This window comes from Petromyzon marinus, chromosome 5, assembly GCF_048934315.1.
Source record: "Petromyzon marinus isolate PM22_M1 ecotype Great Lakes invasive population chromosome 5, UKy_Petmar_22M1.pri1.0, whole genome shotgun sequence".
Taxonomy (NCBI): domain Eukaryota; kingdom Metazoa; phylum Chordata; class Hyperoartia; order Petromyzontiformes; family Petromyzontidae; genus Petromyzon; species Petromyzon marinus.
The window spans coordinates 18657227-18675045 of record NC_133671.1 but is presented as its reverse complement, the minus strand read 5'-3'; the positions used below and the strand labels follow the sequence as shown (position 1 = coordinate 18675045).

The window sequence follows — 17819 nt, the reverse complement described above, 5'->3', positions numbered from 1 at the left end:
CGTGCTAATCGGAGGTGCGGGCAGTCGCCTCGATATGGAGGATCCACCTGAAAGTTTCACCGGCCTTAACCAATGCTTTAGGCTTCGACCTCAGCCCTGGCCTCGTGCGTTCTAGCCTTTAAAAAACTTCTGTATACAGTACTTACTTTGGCATAAAAAACTCACAAAACGGAAGATTTAAATTTAGCAAGAGCTGATAAGGAAAAAACCCTCAATGTAACAAATCTCTCTATATAAGGGAAATTTATGATTATGCGTGTCTGTTCAAAATGTTTAGCGTACTTCCTGACATGCAACAAACTTTACAACATCGGCATTGGGGAGACAAAGGCGGCCGGGCGTGGTGAATCCAAGTCCCGGGCGAAGCCGGGTAGTAAAGCTAGTTGTATATATAAACCGGTGGCGTTGAGTGCAATGGATACACGTGCAAGAGATCGGACAGCCTTATCACACAAACCCAGGGCCGGATTCAGATTTTGTAGGCCCCTGGGCTACATGTACTGTGAGGCCCCCAGTAATATTTTCAAAAGGAAAACAAAGTTAAAGAAAAAATAATTTTTACAAGGCTAACAGCAAATAAAATTCAGCATTCACAACTGAAATAACTTCTCACTTCATCTCTGGAGGCCCTCCAGCTGACGGAGGCCCCTGGGCTGCACCCCCTAAAGCCTCGTGCTTTAATCTGGCCCTGCACAAACCCGAACGTATTCTCCAGCACCGCGTCTCTCCTCTCGCTCCATTCACTCAATCACCTGCGTGGATATGATCCAACGTTAAACCTGGGTCAGTTGATCTATAAAGGAACACAAACGGCCTTAGAGGGAGAGAGAGACAGCAAGATATGCTTGTGAATGTAATGTCGTGCTTTAAGAGTGGACACTAGTTTTGAACGGATAAGGTATGTGGGGTGATACGCAGTGGGCAGTAACAGCAAAGTGCATTGTATAGTCACTGCTACAGTAAAGTCACGTAGAAAATAAAATACTAATAGAATACGACGTTCCTATTATTATTTCATTTTCTACGTGACTTTACCGAAAGAACCAAAGAATAATTCCTGCAGTCACGAAAGCTTCGAATCTAGAACGCTACAGTACTTATATTCTCTACCCGCCTTCACCAACCGGCACTGAACGGCGTGGTGAAGTATGGTCCTGTAAACCCGCAGGGCATAGGAGAGGCCCGCATCCTAGCAGTGGAATAACAAAAGGGCTGTGCCGTCACACGTGAAAGCGGCGTCACTGCTGGAACACGCGACCCGCGCCCGACGGCGGCCACGTGTTGATCCACTGCGAATTTCGCGCGCTTTTCACAGCTGTTTTCTCCGGCGCTCGCCCATTGGCCGCCTTCGCCACCGATCACGCGCCTCGTCGCGGCTATGATTGGTCGTCGTGGCACGATCACGCAGTCGAAGCGCGTTCCCATTGGTGCGGAGGCGGGCACGCTGTGGGCAGTGCTGGTTTCGGGGCGGGGTGGGGGGTGGCATTGAGAGCGCCGTCAGTTAAAAAAAAAGAAGACGGTGCAGATACGTGTCGCGAAACGTCTATTGGGGAGTCCACCACGCGGTGGAATGTAGACGGACGTCTACAAACGAGGGACGTCGACAAGTGGCAATGACAGCACATAAACAATGAAGCGTGCCCACGCGATACAACAGCAATGCGTGGATGGGGACCTGCAAAGGAAAACATCGATGTCTATCATGAAATCCCGACAACGTCGATTTACAACTAAAATATGGGGGCACAAAACGCCGTGTTTTGTCAGTGTTCAACATTTTAATTTGAGTGAAGATGTTATAGGAAAGAGCAATGGGCCATAATTCAAAAGCGATGTTTATTGTGGAACAAAAATAATGAACACTTAATAAAATAAAGTCGAATCGCAGGGTCAGCATTCGGCACGTTACCTTCCAGGATGCATCGTGAAAAGAGAATGTTTTGTTCTTTCATGGGAAACAATACAATGACACGTGGCCATCATACCCGTCAACCAATTCTTATCACAGAGAAATTCAGACCTTATTGGTCACCCCCGTGCCCCCTTATAAAATCTCAACGTTCACCCTACAAAGTCCCATCACAAGAGAGAAACACAAACAAATAGACACATTTTTGTTGTTGTTGCCCGTTTTTGAAACGGATGTACGCCGTATGGACCTGAAAACTAAATTTCCCTGTACAAGAATACTGGGTAAATCGCATGGGTTGACACGGTAGTCTTGGCTGCTGTTGGCGAATGGTCAACATTTAATCGCAATATTAAGCCCATTTTCCAATACTGTATATATGTCGAAAAATACGATTCATACTATTGTTCACCAACATACAGAGGCACAAGATTGCTGCTGTTACAGGAGTCAACACTCAACAAACTACAGCAAACTTACACCGATTATTTCGAACATGCAGGTGAAACGTAAGAGTATTTACAATACGTTATAATGGTAATAAACATACACTCGGTTAATGAGAGTCTGTCTCGCTTCATGTCTTCCTATTTCTGTATTTGTCTTTCGATGTCACCATGCCTCTGTGTCTCCACCTGTCAGTATACCTGTGTCTGTTTTTGTTTATTTCATTCTCTCTGTACGATATTTGTGTCCATTTCTGGGTCTGTTTCTGTTCGTGTATCGATGTCTGTGTGTGTGTGTCTCTGCTGCGTCTTTCTGTATCTGCCTCTATAAGCCTCCTCTTTCGTCTGGTCTCGCCAAATTTTTGTGCAGGCATGGTAAGCCGTGATATAATAAAATACAATTTAGATTTATATCGTGTCTAAATATGATCACATATCCGGAAGCTTTACAAAAAAAACCGTTCTAGATTTGAAGCTTTAGTGACTGCAAGGATCCATACTCTTTGGTTCTATTCGGTAAAGTCACGTAGGTAAAAAATAAAATTAAAACAACAAAAAATCACGATGGCCGAAACGTCGTGATTTTTTGTTGTTTTATTTTTTACCTACGTGATTTTACCGAATAGAACCAAAGAGTATAAAAAACGGTCATACTTATTTTATAGAGAGAGGTAGTCAGACCCAGGCAGAGGTAAAAAGAAAGGTCTTGAGGCTGGACTTAATTTTTTTATATGTAAAAAATACTCCACCTTATCATCATCTCAAACATCCATTAGAGTTTGAACTTAAAAATGTACACTGGCAAACCTGTATTGTTAAGTGTGGGTATTTATTTGACTTCACGGTAATGTAAAATCAGCTAGTGTGCAAGTGGCGTCAGGTGGCATTATTATCGCATTGTAGGATGGATGGTGAGCGGTGGTGGCAGCTTAAAGAGGCTTTAATCCAGCAGTGGATTCACCATGGCTGATGATGAATGGATACCTATGTCCTACATCCTCGAAACTAGAAGTACCAAATTTCAGTGAATTATTGCCATTCCTATGGGTTCAACTAAGGTCGAGTAAGCTGTGGCCACATGCGGGACCACTGGACTGCTGACTTGGGTGGCATGGGGCAGCTGTACACGTCCCATTAATGAGACACGAGCCATCGAGGGGTGAACGGTTTATTGAAAGCAGATATCGTTCCAGAAACGTAATCGTATAATGCATATAATTGCGAAGAGCACGGCACATTTTGTACCAATATTGGCTTGAAATGTAACAACAATAATAACTTTGCACGTAAATCTCAGCGGTAAAACATAATCTTCAATGACTACATCTGATTTTGTTGGGATTACTTACCGGTGCTTTCTAGTGTTTTTGTTGTTGTTGTATGATATTGCTGCTGGTTGTTGATTTTTAGTGTCCTTTTTGGTGGCCAATTTCCATGTAATCCTAAACAGTGCTTGCAAAATAAATTGCACGACATTGCACTTTGTCCCACAATTAATTTCATGGATGCTTTCTTTGTTTTGAGTTGAAGCAGATTTCTCAATGTTCCAAAGTGTTTCTATTTTGTAGCAACCGTACGGGGTTGTCGCCTATTACTGTATATGCCGTGTTTGTACTTTTCTCCTGGTTTCCAATTATAAATTTTTGTTCGAATGAGCAATGTTTATTTGATAAATATTTAGGAAAATTGATAGGGCAGATGACAAAACGTACTAACAAAAAAAGTATGCAATTTACAACCAGGATAAAAATGCAGATGTTCTTAATTTGTGTAATACAGCACGACTCCAATTATCCACGTTGATATTTGGGGGCCATATCGCAGATCCCATAATCTGCGGCGCACCAATCTTGATTTGAAGCTTTCGTGACTGCAGGAATCCATACTCTTTGGTTCTTTCGGTAAAGTCACGTAGGTAGAAATAAAATAAAATAAAACAAATCACGACGTTTCGATCGCAACACAAGTGAACTTCATCAGGTGGGACAACCACAGCAAGAAAATGCTGCGGCACACCGTGGAGGTTTGCAACATAATTCGCGGAAAGTGTTTTGTACCGACGCGGTGTGACGCGGATTCCCGGACAAATACTGGAAACGATCCAGATAATCGATATTTTTGTGGATTTCAGGATCAATGGTCCCACCCCCCCGGATTACAAAAGCTGCAAACGGCGGGTTATTCGTCAATTACACGATTTTGTGGATTATTGGAGGGTGGATTTTTGGAGATGTGCCCTACGCTACAGTAATCTGATTCTGATTTAGGATGCAGGAAGTTAATGATCTACTTCGGATTCAAAATAGATCGGCAATGCATGAGAAGAAAACTTATCGTTTTATCCACAAGAGTGTAATCATCTCTCACACATTCCTGCTAATTGGAAGCAGGATGTGTATTTTTAAAACATCCTCATTATTTGTTTTATTTAAAGCTTTCGTGACTGCAGGGATTCATATTCTTGGTTCTTTCGGTAAAGTCACGTAGAAGGGAAACAATAAAATAATAAAACAATACAATTTTCACGACGTTTCGACTGCAACACAAGCAATCATCATCAGGTGAGAAAACCACACAAGAAAATTTGAATTTTTTCTTGCTGTGGTTTTCACACCTGATGATGATTGCTTGTGTTGCAGTCGAAACGTCGTGAGAATTGTATTGTTTCAAATTTTTATTATTTAATTGTTTCCCTTCTACGTGACTTTACCGAAAGAACCAAGAATATCCTCATTTATGTATCACCATGGACAGTTTTCACGGTGAGACACTCCTTACCGCGGTGAGGTTATAATGCTTTCCCTGGGCCAAATTGCCGCAGGGCTACGCGTGGCATGCGGATCAGATCACAGAGTGAGCAAGGACGCCTGTACTACTAGCTCGTGTATATGTTGTTTTAATTTTGGTGAGTGACGGGACATCAATCAGCCGCACGGGGAAATTATTGAAGGCGAATCGCATCAGCGAATTTCCTCAGTGCAGAATTGCGCATGACGTCAGTGGGTTTGCCCGTATCCATGGCAACTCGACCCCCCGCCCACCCACCCACCCACCGCTCCTTCTCTCCCCCCACCCACCAACCCGCGCGCGCGCCCCGCCCATGGCTTGCCGCGTTGACGTCACCGGAACGTGCCCCCGCGCCACCCCCCCCACCGATGACGCAAACGCGTCGCCTAGCAACCGCCTCCCCGCTCCCGGCGCGCGCGCGACTGCCGCCGTTGGATTTCGCAGAGCGGATCGGACGCCTTCGACGAACGCCATTGCCCGGCGCGCGTCACGTGACCGACCCCCCCCCACCACCATTGTCCGTGATTGGACGAGGGTTCTCGTCAGCCACTCCAATGGGAAGAGGGGCGCGCTCGTCCGCGTCGATGCGATGTAGGGATTTGAAACTCGGGGGGCGGGGCGCGGGGGTTGAGGGGTGGGGCCTGGGTGGAAGTTCCCCCCCCCCTCCTCCGCCGGCCCCCCCCCCAGCCACCACCGCGGCCCCGGCGCTACTTTCGGCCATCTTGATCGTCGGGCGAGAGCGAGCGGAGAAAATAAACAAATTAAAGCGAAGGAGAATCCGAGTGGAATCCACCGTCAAAACGCGCCATCCGTCATGGAGGACAAGGAGGATCAAGTGTACAAGGCCAAATTGGCCGAACAGGCCGAGCGCTACGACGGTACGTGGTTGTTTTAAGTGATTACAAATTCGAGTGAAAATGAGAGGGCGAAGCGCCGTCTCTTTCGCGGCCGTTTTTTTTCTCCCCCCCCCCCCCAGGTTGGGGAGCCTCGCGAGCGAGTCGCCCCGGCTGCGAGACAAAATCGCGTCTCCTTCCACGGGACGCAAATAGGTCGCTCGTACATGGCTCCCTCTTTGTGCCGTTCAGAGGCTCCCACCACCACCACCCCCCCCCCCCATATCTGCGTTGATTATCGTTTCGTTAAACGCGTGTCGGGATGTTGGCGATGACATGTTTTTTGACGGGGTCGCGTTGCTCAGTGGACCTCGCGTTCACTAAAAAAAAAGGCGTTGGGTGGCAGCAAATCGTGCGTGGGAGCAGTTTGGCCGCATCACCGCCCTATTGCTGCTCGAGGCTTTCCAACGGCATGGAGGGAAGTGTGGCGTGGTAGTGGTGGGGGGGGGGCCCCTTTCGGGAAGCGTTGAAGATTAAATGAAATAAATAACGATCGGTCAATGGTGTCCGTCAAAAAAAAAGCCCGCACTAAATAAGTCGGTACGTGTGCCATACTTCGCGTGCTGTTAGTGGGGCGGCGGTGGGGAGGGGGGGGGAATTCCGTGGATGTACGTTGTTGACAGGCGTTGACGGATATGCGCGCGATCTGGAAGTTGGTGCGGTGTTTGTGGGTCCGGTGGAGGCGACGCTTATTAAATTAACACATCGCCAATGCCGTTATTGTTTTAATGAAATGGTTGTCACTTAATCTTCTATTACATGTTGGGGGGGGGGGGTTCCCCACCACACCACACCCCCCGTTTCCCTCGCCCGTGCAGGTAGCCGCTGGCCCTTCCCCTTGCGTGCTGATACGAGAAACGTGCAGAATGCCACCCACAAAAGACGACAATACAGTACCATAATTTAACTTGCATTGTAATTACATTGAACATTAAAGGTACTTTTGTCACTCTTTTGGAGAGGGGTGTTGGGGGAGTGGTGGTTATTTGACCACGCTGGTCTGTGCGGCTTGGTGAAGGCGTTGGGAGCATAGAAGCACAGCACAACGATGGATTGTGCTGCACTCCCCGCTGCTGATGACCAGCAAGCAGGTAGCCACGCCGCAGCCTAGAGCACCAAGTTGTACACACGGTGGTCAACCAATCCAAGCGGTTGATTTGGCCACAGGAATATCATCTACACACACAAAACAGGTCCCTGCAGGTTGGGCTGGTAGGAACATTGGAATTTTGCGCAATTTTATAAGACATATCAAGTCTCTGCACTGTCTATTGCTGATTTTACACCCAACAGCACGAGATTTTACTTCGTTAAAGTATTGAAAGGGGACGGACGGACACATTAATCTATTGCAGGCTGGTACACTCAGTTTACAACTTCGTTCCTACCAGTAATAGATACTGTATAGTGACATTCATTAGAGCCATGCGTGGAGTCCTTTGAGACAGATGTCTCTTTTTGTGCAATACCTGGAATGCAAAGAAAAGTACGGCGCAAAGACCGCCAAGATTCATTTCCAGAAGCCGATTCAATGAAACGGCGTAAGCGAACTGTTCTTGTATGAACAAATAATAGGTTTCACCCTTTCTGGCAATAAAACAAGATGTGTTAAGTTGTTCAAACACCAAATAGAAACATTTTGCAAGGAATCAAGTACTGTACTGCATTAACCACGCACGGTACTTGTGAACATGCAAACAAACATGCTCTGATAACATAATATATGCAATATTTGCATTGTCTTTGAAACTGATTGGCCTACACCAGAGACAGCCTTCTTTAGGGCCTAGTCCCAAAAAATGAAAAATGTACCATTTCGAATTGTCCTTACTTTACACTTGATACTCGCGTGAAACTGGGTATTTTTTACACCGATCTTACGCAATCGGCTACAACCCTCCCTCCAACCCAACCGGACCACCTGAAACAATAGGTCAGCGGTTATTACTTGAGGTGCCGTTCCCATTTGTCGACGTCATGAATTCACAAAGTAAGAAGAACAATCATGTTTGCAAATAACTAAATCTCTGCCTATGAATAAACAACCCAGCATTCGCCTGATCTAGCCAGATCTCAGAAGCTAAGCAGGTTTGGACATGGATGATAGTGCTTGACCCAACCATAGCTTAACAGGTGTTATTGGGGGAAAAAAAATATTTTTATCCTAAGATTCTATTTTTCTGATTTGGGGAGGCCTTCATCCAGAATCGTATTGCATATACTAAAGCACCGCTTGCCATGCTGCGTTCTTACTGTTTGTGTCATTCATTGTCTTCTACTTTAACAATGGCTCATGCTCGGGTCATAACGGATCTTGGAGAGGGCGATTGCCGGACTTTTTTGACAGCTGATTGACCTCCAGGAAGAAGGAAGGAGAGGAGGATGGCGAGGTGTGGTGGCATCAGCAGCAATGGCAGAGACCTCGATGCAACGTTGTGCTTAGGACTGTGTCACGCCGCGTGCTATCTTAAGCAGTGCATTGTACTCGTGTGCTCATAACAGCTTTACTTATAGTAGCGTGGCACAATACTAATGTAATAGTTGACAGTCCTTTGTCAATTTACCACATGCTGGATGAAGGCCTCCCCCACGCCGTGTTGGTCATGTGGGTTATTTGACCAGGGTAGATTGGTGATGATTGGGCCCATGATCGTTTCTGATATCACTTGCCACTGATGTCAGCAGTGGTCGGGAATCAGACTCATTTTCCGGGGTTCATAGCACGCACCACTGCTGCCTCTTCATTACCGTGCACTGTAGTGTGTAATATTGTGCTAGTAGAGGTGCGCATTGCTTGGAGACACAGCCTTTTTGAATTTAAAATAGGAGTCCTCAATAATACAACAGCTGTAATGGAATGTGAAGTCACGCTTTCTGTAATCACGTATTATACAGAGCATGCATGCGTATACTCTGTGTAATTATACCACGAGTATATGCATAAGACTGTCCAGTACATAGTGTTTCATTACTTTATAAGACACGTGTGTATGCAATATGATTCTCAGCAAGAGTAGAAATTAGCTTGCAGAATGTGTTGTGCCTTAATTTACTACTGATGAATTATCATTTGTGTGTAATGTCACCGTGTGAACAACACTGTATTGCAGTTCATTTAAAAAAATATATTACTGTGTTTGTAATCAATGACCCTGCGGCGATTTAGCTGGGCACCGTAGCAATGGGCATCAATTGGCTGCATGGTTCTGGCTCTCAAGCCTTCTCTGGTTTTTGCTGTACCGCATCCACTGTGCACACTGCTGGTGTGCATGGCAACCGTGATGCCGTAGCGTTGTTGCCCCTCGCTACCCTGATGCCCCCCCTGCCAGCCTCGCGCCCACCTCGCCTCTTTAGGTTCTGATTTGCGGTACTTCATGACGTGCTCTCTTTATTTGCCAGGACAGTCTCGCCGAGTCTCAGGACTATTTCATTTAGAATTCTGAATTGGGACGTTTGATCAATTATATTGATCAAACATCAAACATCCCGGAGTACCTGGAGAAAAATATTTGTATCAGAAAGAGTAACAACTCAAAGTGCAATATAGAGAGATATATATTAGAATCCATTTCTGTACTGCCATCTCCATGCCACCTCGCAGACCTGCCATATACTTTTCTTGAACTCGCATCTGCAACCTTTTAAGTCTGCTTAATCTTTTCTCGACTGCCCTGCCCATCTAGATATATACTTTCAAAACGTGATGCCTACCAATCTGCTCGATATATCTGCTCAAAACCTTTCTTCTTCCATTGCATTTTACCTCGCCTTATCTCGTTCCCCCCCCCCACCTTCCAAGGCCGGTGCCCCTGTTTCGCTGTGCATCTCACGAGCCATTTCCTTTTAGTATTTTGAATGCAATTGCTTGACAAGTTCTAGGAAGCAGAGTGACTGGGCCCCCAGGGTCAAGGGGGGAAACTCATTAGAGTAATTGGTCGTGCCTCCCAAGATGTGCAAGGACGCGTCGAAGACCATGCTCAAAGCGGCGGGGGGGGGGCATGCACGCGCCACGCTGGCTGTTACGAGTGTGTGGTACACCCAGGTGACCAAGCCAGCACCATGTGCCGCAGTCATTGTGGTGTGGAGAATATTACTTTAATAATTGTTGTTTGTCAGGTGTCCTTTCTTGTTGGTGTGTAATCACTTGATAAAAGCAAGGTAATTAAATAGGTGACAATTTATGCTATTGATGCAGTTTTGAAGAGCAGGTCAATTTTATATTTTTCATTGCTCACTTTTGGTAAATATATACTGAAATTCAAATTTGGCATTCTTTAATAGTGTTTACTCTGGCTATGCATTGCTGCCAAGCTGTGACACTTATTTGTCAATGTTAGCTTTTATGAGTGTACTTGACCCACACGATACGAATGTGTGATTGGCAGATACGTGCAATATTATTCTGAGAATATTAGGTACATTAAAGTGTCTGAGCAATTGAGAGGAAGAGAGCCAGCATTGCTAAAGCCACATGATAAACTATTCATTTGGTTCAGGCTCCCAAAAAAAAATCTCAGTCATATCGGAGCGAGTTAAAATCGCAAGCAAAAGGAAATATATATACCCACTGTTTCCTGTGTACTGCAGTATCAAATGGCATCTTGTGTACACTGCATGTTTACATGCAAGGAAGATTGCTTTTTGTCAGAAAGAAAAATAAGGTAGCTGCAGGGGCGTTGTGCCGATTGGAGGCGGGGGTTGGGTTGTGGGAATTCCCAAAGGGGACTCCATTTGCAATGCTACCTATGTGCTGTGAAAAATGCAATGTGTCGCGTACAGAATTGTGGACTCGCGTAGGCCATTGCAGAAAATGGAGGCATTTGTAGATGTTGCCGTGCGTTCACGCGTGGCCATTTTCCCTGTCTCCCTTTCAAGAGCTTGAAGGCGCTTTTAGCCCGGCACCCGTAAGGAGACGTCTCGCTGCAAACGAGCGCTGACAGCGCAAACGTCCCTTGAGAAACGACGTATGGCGGTGTAGTCAACTGGCCTGGTGTCGGTTCCCACAGAGATGGTGGAGAGCATGAAGAAGGTCGCGGCGCTGGACGTGGAGCTGTCGGTGGAGGAGCGGAACCTGCTGTCGGTGGCCTACAAGAACGTGATCGGGGCGCGGCGCGCGTCTTGGCGCATCATCTCGTCCATCGAGCAGAAGGAGGAGAGCAAGGGTGGCGAGGAGAAGCTCAAGCTCATCCGCGAGTACCGGCAGATGGTGAGCTGAACCCTGGGTAGTGGATTGGGTGTGTCGGCTTCGGCCAGGATGTGGGACCACGCTCATTGGTGGCAGCCAAATTTTGTTCGACAGTCATAGTAAAAATAGAGGCCGCTTGAAGCTAGTTGAATAAACAATAAAAAGGACGTGTACATGCGCAGGGATAGTTATATGTGATGAGATCAAAATGTAAATGTACGGCAATTAAGTAAACATTTTGAACGTCAGCATGATATTTTTCGGTAAACCTGTCTCTTTTTTCGGCCGCTTGCAGCGTTAGAAATTGAATGCACTTTCAAGGTCATTGTCATCTTTGCCATTTGCCATCACGAGGATCATGACAACATGTGGCTTGTGCGATTTTGGTCTCTTTCACATCGGTGCAGCACTACACAAATGTCTAAATTGCAGGTCTGTTGTGCCCACGCAGGTGGAGAAAGAGTTGAAGTCAATTTGCGGCGACATCCTGGACGTTCTAGATAAGCACCTTATCCCCACCGCCTCCACTGGCGAGTCCAAAGTCTTCTACTACAAAATGTGAGCCTCGCCCAGTTTCTAACTCGAGCGCAGTGAAGGACTGTAAAGTGTTAAATTCCTTTGTAGAAGTTCATTTCATCTACGAAGTGCCACACAGCTATGGAGAAATTGCTTAATTTAGCTAAATGTGTAGATCATTTTGTTCCTGCCCCTCCTCATGATCATTCCCTTACAACAGAAGTGTACAAATGGTTGACCCACTTCGAGCAATGGCCAATGTTTTAAACAGAGATTGAGAGTAGAGAGGTTAACTGGATTAGGCTGTTGGTGCGCTGAGAAAAAGTGGGGTATTGTAGGCAAGTTGCCAAGCTTTATCAGACATATAAACAGTTTTCCATTGGTGGATAAAGGAGAGCAGACCGTTTCCAGCCTTCATAGGTGCACGACAGTGTAAAGAGACATCTACAACGACACAGCAGTCGATGTCTTTGCCATCGCTTTATTCCAAAGAAACACCTTTGTTTAAATTGTCAGCGTGTTATGTTTTTGTACTTAATTATAAGGGCAATGTTAATGAAGACTACAGTATTTTTTTTGTTTATCTGGGGTTGTGCCTCTGTCCAAGCGATCCCTTAATTTTGTTGTAAAATTTTTTTTTACACTTTGCTGTTTATGTAGGAAGGGCGACTATCACCGGTACCTGGCAGAGTTCACCACGGCCAACGACCGGAAGGAGGCGGCGGAAAACAGCCTGGTGGCGTACAAGGCGGCGAGTGACATCGCCACCACCGAGCTGCCGCCCACGCATCCCATCCGCCTCGGCCTCGCGCTCAACTTCTCGGTCTTCTACTACGAGATCCTCAACTCGCCCGACCGCGCCTGCAGGTTACCTGGCCACGCGCCCACCTAAGTGTTGTGCGGCGTCACTTCCCGTTGATGCTTTTAGGCAAGGCTCACTGGAGCAGCGCATGTGTGAGTGCAACAGTCGAAGCCGGCGGATGAAAATGTTGTCCCGTGGATATTTCAAACCATTTACATTGTACAGCTATGCGGAATAAAAGAGGGGGCAGTGGCGGGCACAGTGGTTACCACGCCGCACTATGAACCTGGTCCTGAGTTTGATTGTTGGCCTTGGTGTGGACATTGTTGGCAAGTGATATCTGTACCGGTCCTGGGCATCCCCCGTGACCAAATCTGCACTGACCAGTAGGCTGAAGTTTGGTAAAACAATTACTATGACCAACACAGTGTGGGGAGACCTTCATTTTGCATTGGATTGACGAAGAGATTAAAGATGTTTTATTTGAAGGAAAATAAATGTACCATTATTGGGGATCATCAGTATAATCTAGCTCTATAACTCTACTATCATTGGTGCCTCGTGGTATGAAATGTCCTACTTTTACGCATTGATGTAGGCACCAACTGTCACCTGTTCTTTTTTAACATTGTTGGGTCTATTTTTAAATTGGTCGAGCTCTGGTGAGACCATGAGCTAAGATATACTCCGCATTATAATAAAACATTCTTTGTCCAGCTAGAGATTTAAAAAAGACCAATACGTGTACAAAAGTTAACATAACGATTTTGTGTGACAATAGAAGCTGAGGCCCCATGAAGGTCAGGTCAAGGGGTCAGATTGCATGTGCGCCTGCGTGCTGAGCTCGTTTATTAAGACGCGGCGTTTCCCTGCGCTCGTGTGCAGACTGGCCAAGGCGGCGTTTGACGATGCCATCGCTGAGCTGGACACGTTGAGCGAGGAGAGCTACAAGGACTCGACGCTCATCATGCAGCTGCTGAGGGACAACCTGACGCTGTGGACGTCCGACATGCAGGGTGATGGTAAGTGGCAAACACTCGCCCAATGTCGGTCTCCGTCTGTTCTTCCCAGTTCCTCCGCGTCGACGGCCACGTCACGACCTCTGCAGTGTCCGCTTTGATTTTGTAGTGCAACGTCACATGTCCGACTCGCTGGGTACTGAAGTATAGGTTGCTATATGAAAACGTCAAGATGTTAACTTCTACAGGAAATGACATGTTACACCTCGCACAAAAAGGTTACTGGACAAAAATAGAGCACAAACCACTTTAAACGAGGGAGAATTCTTTCATGTACGTTAGTAGAAGTATCAAATCGCGACACGGTGTAAGACTATATTAATGTAACAAAGTCAGATTTGTGAAGAGCCATATAAAATGATCGCAACACCTTGTACGAATGCCACACAGAGCGCGGGTGGTTAATCGGTCACGTGCGGCTATGTAATGTGCTGTTTTGTTGTCGTGTTTTTCTATTGTTTAAAATTGCAACAAATAACCTAAGGCGGGAGGGGACGTTTCCATAAATGTTTCGCGCAATGTGGAGCGCGCTCCATTGCACTCACGCACCATAAAGTTGCTGAAGACGAATGGATATTGATGCGTGCACACTGGTTTGGCGCTCTGAATTGTAGCACTGATGTGCGTTTGCCGTCAGACGGCTCAAGACGGTGTCCATTTCGGCATGCAGGAAGCTAACTCCCCTCGTATGTGCCTGCATTCTCTTCCGTCCTAAACCACTGGCCAAAAAAAAGGGTTGTTCATCGGCAGCAGTTGAGGTGCCGCACGCCGCCTTCACAAACGCCATCGATTAGATGAAATAAACTGGACGTAAAATATATGTTTTTAACGTTTTATTTTTGTTACGTTCACCCGTACACGAGATGCAGATTCCTTTTTGTTTTTGCGCTTACGTGCGTACATTCTTCACATGCACGCACTCGGTGGAGGCTTTGGTCTCCAACCACCAGACCTGCGTTTGTTGTAGCGTGACCTTCGGAGAATGAGGATTCTAAGCGGGTTCCACTGTACCTGCATGCTCAGATGTTTATCTTCACAAGTATGCATACCCAGGAACAGCTAGTGCAGCATAGAGTTGATTATAGTAAACAGTTAATGGTGGTGCCAGTGTTTTGTTATGAGATATCACAATAAATATATCTTAGAACAGATTGCCTCCTTTGCTTAGATTGCTGTAATAGAAACAGTGGGCAAACTTAGACTGCCAATTTGGTTCCTTTTAAAAACCATTACTTTTTCTAAGGATGCCATCCATTCATTTTAATTGAAGTGTATGTCGCTGATCATGATTTAACAGGTAGTCTCTAAAATTGCATGCATTGGCAAAATGAGAGCCTATTTCAGTAAAACATGCTCCCTCAACATTGCAAAGTGAGGCACTTTCTCTGTAGACAAGTTGAGTGATCCAACACACCAGTTGTGAACTGTGTGCTCTATAATTCCTCTCTTCCCTAATTGAAATTTTCCAGCCACTGCAATCTGAGAGAGGCTCAGCCTCACAATTTGCCCTCAATGCTTCCCAGAATCCTAAACCGGATCTTATCTTTTAACGGACCCTTTTTGGTGTAAATTTCTCAAACCACTGGATCTAGGTCGGCCTGCATTTTTCTCCACCGTCGCTACCTTCGCTACAAATCTATCGTCTATCATAATATTCCTTTGAATTCATTGTTTACAAATGTGCTTTTGTTAACAGCTGTCAACACACCGCCACCAATGAATATGTATGGGATAGCATGTTCCCTGTCGTGCGGGGCTTTTCTCCAGGTGCTCCAGTTTCCTCCGACATGTATAAACACTCCATTGACTGAAAATATTATTTAAAGGACAGCATAGCTTGGGCATCGTTGGTGCAGGCTCACCACCCGACTGCCTTTCCAGCTTGTCTGGTTCCTCAGCGTTTATGAAATGCAATTAGCATGCATGATGCTATATGAAATAAACAAATAATCACACATGCGTACTTGCTGGCCTGTTAAAGCATCGCGAGTCACCGACTCTGGGTTTTACCATTCAAGAGTGTTGTGATGTGTTCAGGCACGAGTAAGACACGTGACTGATGCGAACTTGTGGCTGGTCCTTGTGTGCCCTTCCCTGCACTTTCTCCCACAGCGGAGGAGGATTCGAAGGAGGAGACCTTGCAAGATGTGGAAAATGAAGCCAACTGAGCCCCAGATTTACCCACAGCCCACACAGCTCTCGCTCTCTCTCGAGCCAGCAGACACCGTGCTGCCTCCCACTCACAGCCGCCTCCACCCGCGAGGGAGGTGGGGGTTCAATGGTGGGCACGCTGTGAATCAAAACACAAAACAAAGTGGAAGGAAATCCCTGGCTCTTCTCTGTTCATGAAGGGCTCATTGCATTCATTTCTCACTTTCTAAACCCCCCCTCCCGACCCTCACCCCTAAAACCCTCAACCCAAAACGTTCACCCCCTCAATTGCGCATATTGCTCGAAGCTGTGCGCTAGCGACTGGCGGTTGCCGCAGTTTTAAAAAACGGCGTGCACTTTTTAGTTTGCCGAAGGGTGGCGGCGTAGCGAGCCCGAGCATCTCGGCGGTTTTCGTGCCATACCACCGCTCGATGGCCGCACGAACCGTAATATTGCGAAAAAGCAGGATTTTTAGTAGGTTCTGACCGCTAAAGCACATCGGCAAAGTAACCTGAATTGTCAATGGCTGATCACTTAGATGCGAGTCGGTAAGCAGTTGAGGGAATACCCAAACCCCACACTGTTTGCTTACTGTTGTTTGCCAAATTTTGAAGAGTGTAGTGTGAAGAGATGTTTTGGCTAACTGGAATTGCTCACGCAAAGCTTTCTCTGATTCTCTTTTGCTCAATTTTTTTTCTCTTTTTTGCATTTAGTCGCTATCGTAGCTTGTTAGGGCTCTTAGTGCTGCAGGGTTTCGTGGAAAACCAGGCGTAATTGATCTTTGTGGCACCTGACCGCATCAGACGCAAGATGTTTTACAACTTTTGGCTGGCTGAGACAACGGAGCAAGGGGCAGATATACCGGCTTAAAATAATGGGGGGGGGGGTATGGTGGGGGAGCAAATTGGTTCAAAAGTAAGGATTAATTCAAAAATTGGGTAAATTCAGTGGTCTGGGTTGCAACGGCTCCAGCATGATTGAACACGTCGCTATGCCTGCACAAATACGCAGTGTGTGCAACATTTTTAACCCGTCCCGTGACACAAGTACGTGGGTACAGTTGCTAAGCTTTAGGCTGTGCAGTGCTGTCGCCAGCGATCCGTATATGTCTGCGCAGTGGAAATAACTTGTACTTGAATCTTGGGTGTGATGTTTTAGGCGCTAGCTGTTTAATCACATTTTTACGAAGATTCTGTGAACTTGCTGATATTAAATATTAATCCTGTGGTCTTTGTGTTTGTGTTGCTGTCGTAGCATGTAAGTTCACTGGCGAATGAGCTTTCGTTCTGGTTATTATTGTAATCTGTTTGTGTTCATTTAATGCTCTTGTGTAACCTGAATGTCATATTAAACCTTTGGATGACTGAAATAATTGCGGATTTACTCTTACTGTGGTGTTACTGGTGTCTGATTGTAAAGGTAAAGTGTTGGCATTTCCGGCAACTAATTTAAACATCACTTTATTTAACACATTTGTTTGTCTTACTGCAAGTTATTCTATCATGTGTGAGATTGATAATCCATTTGCAAATATTGCAGAGAAGTTTGGACCATGTGTAGTCAAATATATACAGTATTTCGCAGGACCTCTCCATAACAGTCCTTTAAACTTTTTAAAAAATAATTTACATACCATGCAGTACACTGCTGTGATTTTGTATCATGATAGTCAAACTGACAATGTATTTTCAATTTTCAGATGGAATTTCTCCAAACTGCAAATTAAAACTCAATGTCTTTTTGTGAAGTTGTTGGCGATGAGGCTGAGATACATCAACCCTTCTGCACTTGAGAACTTGGGTTTAATATTGAGTGGCTAAAAACTGGATTTGAACCCAGATTAACAGCGGTGTGCTTTGACAGCTGAGCCAGAAGATGTCGTATTTGAATTGAATGTGAGATTACTCAACGTATTCTTGGTTCTTTCGGTAAAGTCACGTAGAAGGGAAACGATAAAATAATAAAAATATAAAACGTGACTTTACCGAAAGAACCAAGAATATGAATCCCTGCAGTCACGAAAGCTTTAAATCAAAATTACTTAACGCGTTTATTATTAATAGGGGTTTTCCCCTTTTCTCTGTAAACAAAACTGAAACCTTTTTACAAGG

General features: G+C 45.6%; 1 protein-coding gene across 1 annotated transcript; it reads left to right on the top strand.

The window, feature by feature from the left end:
• The first annotated feature begins 5822 nt into the window (after positions 1 to 5822).
• Positions 5823 to 16453, top strand: LOC116939165 (14-3-3 protein epsilon). Its single transcript, XM_032947235.2, has 6 exons — positions 5823 to 6020; positions 11042 to 11241; positions 11672 to 11778; positions 12397 to 12603; positions 13424 to 13560; positions 15670 to 16453. Exons 1-6 carry the CDS (start codon positions 5957 to 5959, stop codon positions 15723 to 15725), a joined length of 771 nt encoding a protein of 256 aa, XP_032803126.1. The 5' UTR covers positions 5823 to 5956; the 3' UTR covers positions 15726 to 16453.
• The last annotated feature ends 1366 nt before the right edge of the window (positions 16454 to 17819 follow it).

What these genes read in the sequence shown, in the direction of transcription:
- LOC116939165 (XM_032947235.2), top strand. Translation starts at nt 5,957, where the DNA reads ATGGAGGACAAGGAGGATCAAGTGTACAAGGCCAAATTGGCCGAACAG. An exon ending in ACAGGCCGAGCGCTACGACG is followed by an intron (nt 6,021 to 11,041) that starts GTACGTGGTTGT and finishes CGGTTCCCACAG; the next exon opens with AGATGGTGGAGAGCATGAAG. An exon ending in GTCCGACATGCAGGGTGATG is followed by an intron (nt 13,561 to 15,669) that starts GTAAGTGGCAAA and finishes TTTCTCCCACAG; the next exon opens with CGGAGGAGGATTCGAAGGAG.